Source organism: Gymnoscopelus braueri (assembly GCF_963280865.1).
Source record: "Gymnoscopelus braueri genome assembly, chromosome: 8".
Classification (NCBI taxonomy): Eukaryota; Metazoa; Chordata; class Actinopteri; order Myctophiformes; family Myctophidae; genus Gymnoscopelus; species Gymnoscopelus braueri.
In genome coordinates, this window is record NC_137609.1 from 41,263,238 (window position 1) to 41,265,737 (window position 2,500).

General features: G+C 45.6%; 1 protein-coding gene across 1 annotated transcript in view; it reads left to right on the forward strand.

Moving 5' to 3' along the window:
- LOC308090001 (stAR-related lipid transfer protein 13-like) overlaps nt 1–2,500 on the forward strand; it is a 155,497-nt gene that overhangs the window by 130,597 nt on the left and 22,400 nt on the right. Inside the window, 1 exon segment of the mRNA XM_080435019.1 lies at nt 826–897. Within this exon segment, the coding sequence (XP_080291145.1) occupies nt 826–897 (72 nt within the window).

A 2,500-nucleotide genomic window follows, 5' to 3' on the forward strand; every position in this document is an offset into this window, starting at 1 on the left:
TAAAAGATTTTTTCAAAAAACTGTTAGGATTTAGAAAACATTTTTAAGAATCACCTCAGGTCTTAATGGGTTAAAAGACGTAGCCAAGTCTCGTAGAATTGGAGAAAAAAATGTGTGCCGCCGCGATAATCCATTCCATAGTTGTGGGCAGTTGAAAGCAGAGTAAAATGTACTTTTATAAATCCTTTGACATTAGATCGGACGGGGCTGGGTTTGTTGTGATCACATTATTTCCGGGGTCTACCGTTCTCCATAAGTCATAGGAGCACTCATAGGTTGGCGAACAGCGCCATCTATTGACGAGTGCACTCGTCAATGGCAGTCAATGAGTCACTGCAACAGTCAAAATGTTGCAAATCACTGGCCTAGATCATTGGTTCTCAAAGTGGGGTCCGGGACCCCCCAGGGGTACACCCCTGGTACAACCAAGATGTGTTAATATAGCGTCACAATCATTTTAGCCACTTTAACCATATTTTACACTTTGGCTATTCAAAAATAGCAGATCTACAAGCTCATGAGTTTGCAGATCTGCTATTTTTGAAAAATACCTTGCACACAATATTTTTTGAGATGGGGGTCTGCAGCCAAATACATATCATTTTGGGGGTCCTTGACGTGAAAAGGTTTGAGAACCACTGGCCTATAGATTGATATGGGTTCCTGCAGCGTCATAGACAGACACACAGGTGGCATCATGGGCAGCAACTGTTATGATGACGTTTTGCTCTGCAGCTGTGGTGGGGAGGAGGTGGGCGGGGTCTTAAATACCAGATATACAACATCCTATCATAAATCCCTTTCTCTTTTGCTTTGTTTTCCCAGAGATCGAAGCTAAGGAGGCCTGCGATTGGCTCCGCGCTGCTGGCTTCCCCCAGTATGCACAGCTATACGAAGGTGAGAGATCACGCACGCACGCACGCACGCACGCACGCACACACACACACACACACACACACACACACACACACAGAGCGTAGGTACAGTCTAGAGTCCAGCATTTACACAGCTGTTATGTTTGCCAGAGAAAAGCCCATTCAAACCTTTTTCCTCTCCCCCTCTCTGTATTTCTATAGCCCCCCCTCTCTGTATCTCTATAGCCCCCCCCTCTCTGTATCTCTATAGCCCCCCCTCTCTGTATCTCTATAGCCCCCCTCTCTGTATCTCTATAGCCCCCCCCTCTCAGTATCTCTATCCCCCCCTCTCTCTACCATCCCTGCCTTCTGGGTGACTATGGTTTATTTCCTGTCCAAAGGAGGGGGTCATGGAAAGGCCTTGTTATCACTACTGGGACTCTCTCTCCTCTCCCTCTCCTCTCCTCTCCTCTCCTCTCCTCTCCTCTCCTCCTCTCCTCTCCTCTCCTCTCCTCTCCTCCTCTCCGGAGTCAGTCATTCATTCATGTGATGATCATCTGCTCTCATGCAGCATGAGGCACAAACAGGAAGCAGCCCCCAGTAATATAAGCTGTAGCCCTCTGCTCTGCACCTGGTCCCTGTTTAACTGCCAGGGGCAGCACACACTGAATGCACTCATGTACGCTGTACAGCACTTGTATTGCAAGCATGCATGGACTCACACACAACTTTGCAAAAAATCAGATACTTTGTAACGAGTGCCAAAATGTCTACTGTTGAGCTATAACAGAGATTTGCATCAGACTCAAAGTCTGATGAAGAGCGTTGATTGATTGATTGATTGATTGATTGATTGATTGAATATTTTGTTAGACAGAAATGTGAAACGGCATGAGTACAGTCAAAACACTTTGTCTAAAAGGATAACGGCAAAAGAGTCCTTGCGGTCTTGTTTCCATTGGGGTCCTAGGTATTCAATTCATCAACATGTAAAAAATAGCACCAAACATTCAATATCATCACAAATATAAAACACTGTACGTACAGAGTGGGAAAAAAAGGGGGGGGGGGGCCTGTCTAAGGGAGAAGTGATAAAACTACCTCCTCCTTTGGCCTCCTGAAAGGTGAATTTTCAGGGCTGTTTTAAGGAAGCCAGTGAACCACATTTTTTAAGGGATGGGGTCGGGGCATTCCACACTTGTGTGGCAGGTGCTGTAGAAGGATCATTTATGTTTGTTCTAGGTGGTTGCACCAGATCGCTGTTTACGCTCCCTCTAGTATTGTGGCTGTGGAGGTATTTAGTCAGATATGCGATATATCCCATTTTTTATTGTTTAACCCTGTCTTCTACCCTGAGCCATCCTAGGCTAGCAAAATGTGTGGGAAAAAGGTGGGTGATGGGCCCCAGGCCGAGAAGTAGTCGAATCAGTTTATTTTGGGAGGTTTTAACTTTAAGCCTAGTCTTTAGTGACATTGAGATGTTGGAGTACCAGGAGGTGCAAGGCATAGTCAAAGAGGGGCTGAATGAGGGCTCCGGAAAGAGTCCTGAGAGTGTTAATCTCGAAAACGTCACGGCAAACGTCACAGCAAATAAAATATGTTTTTCTTACAGGATCCCTAGCGTTTATTTTATTTCATCTAACCTC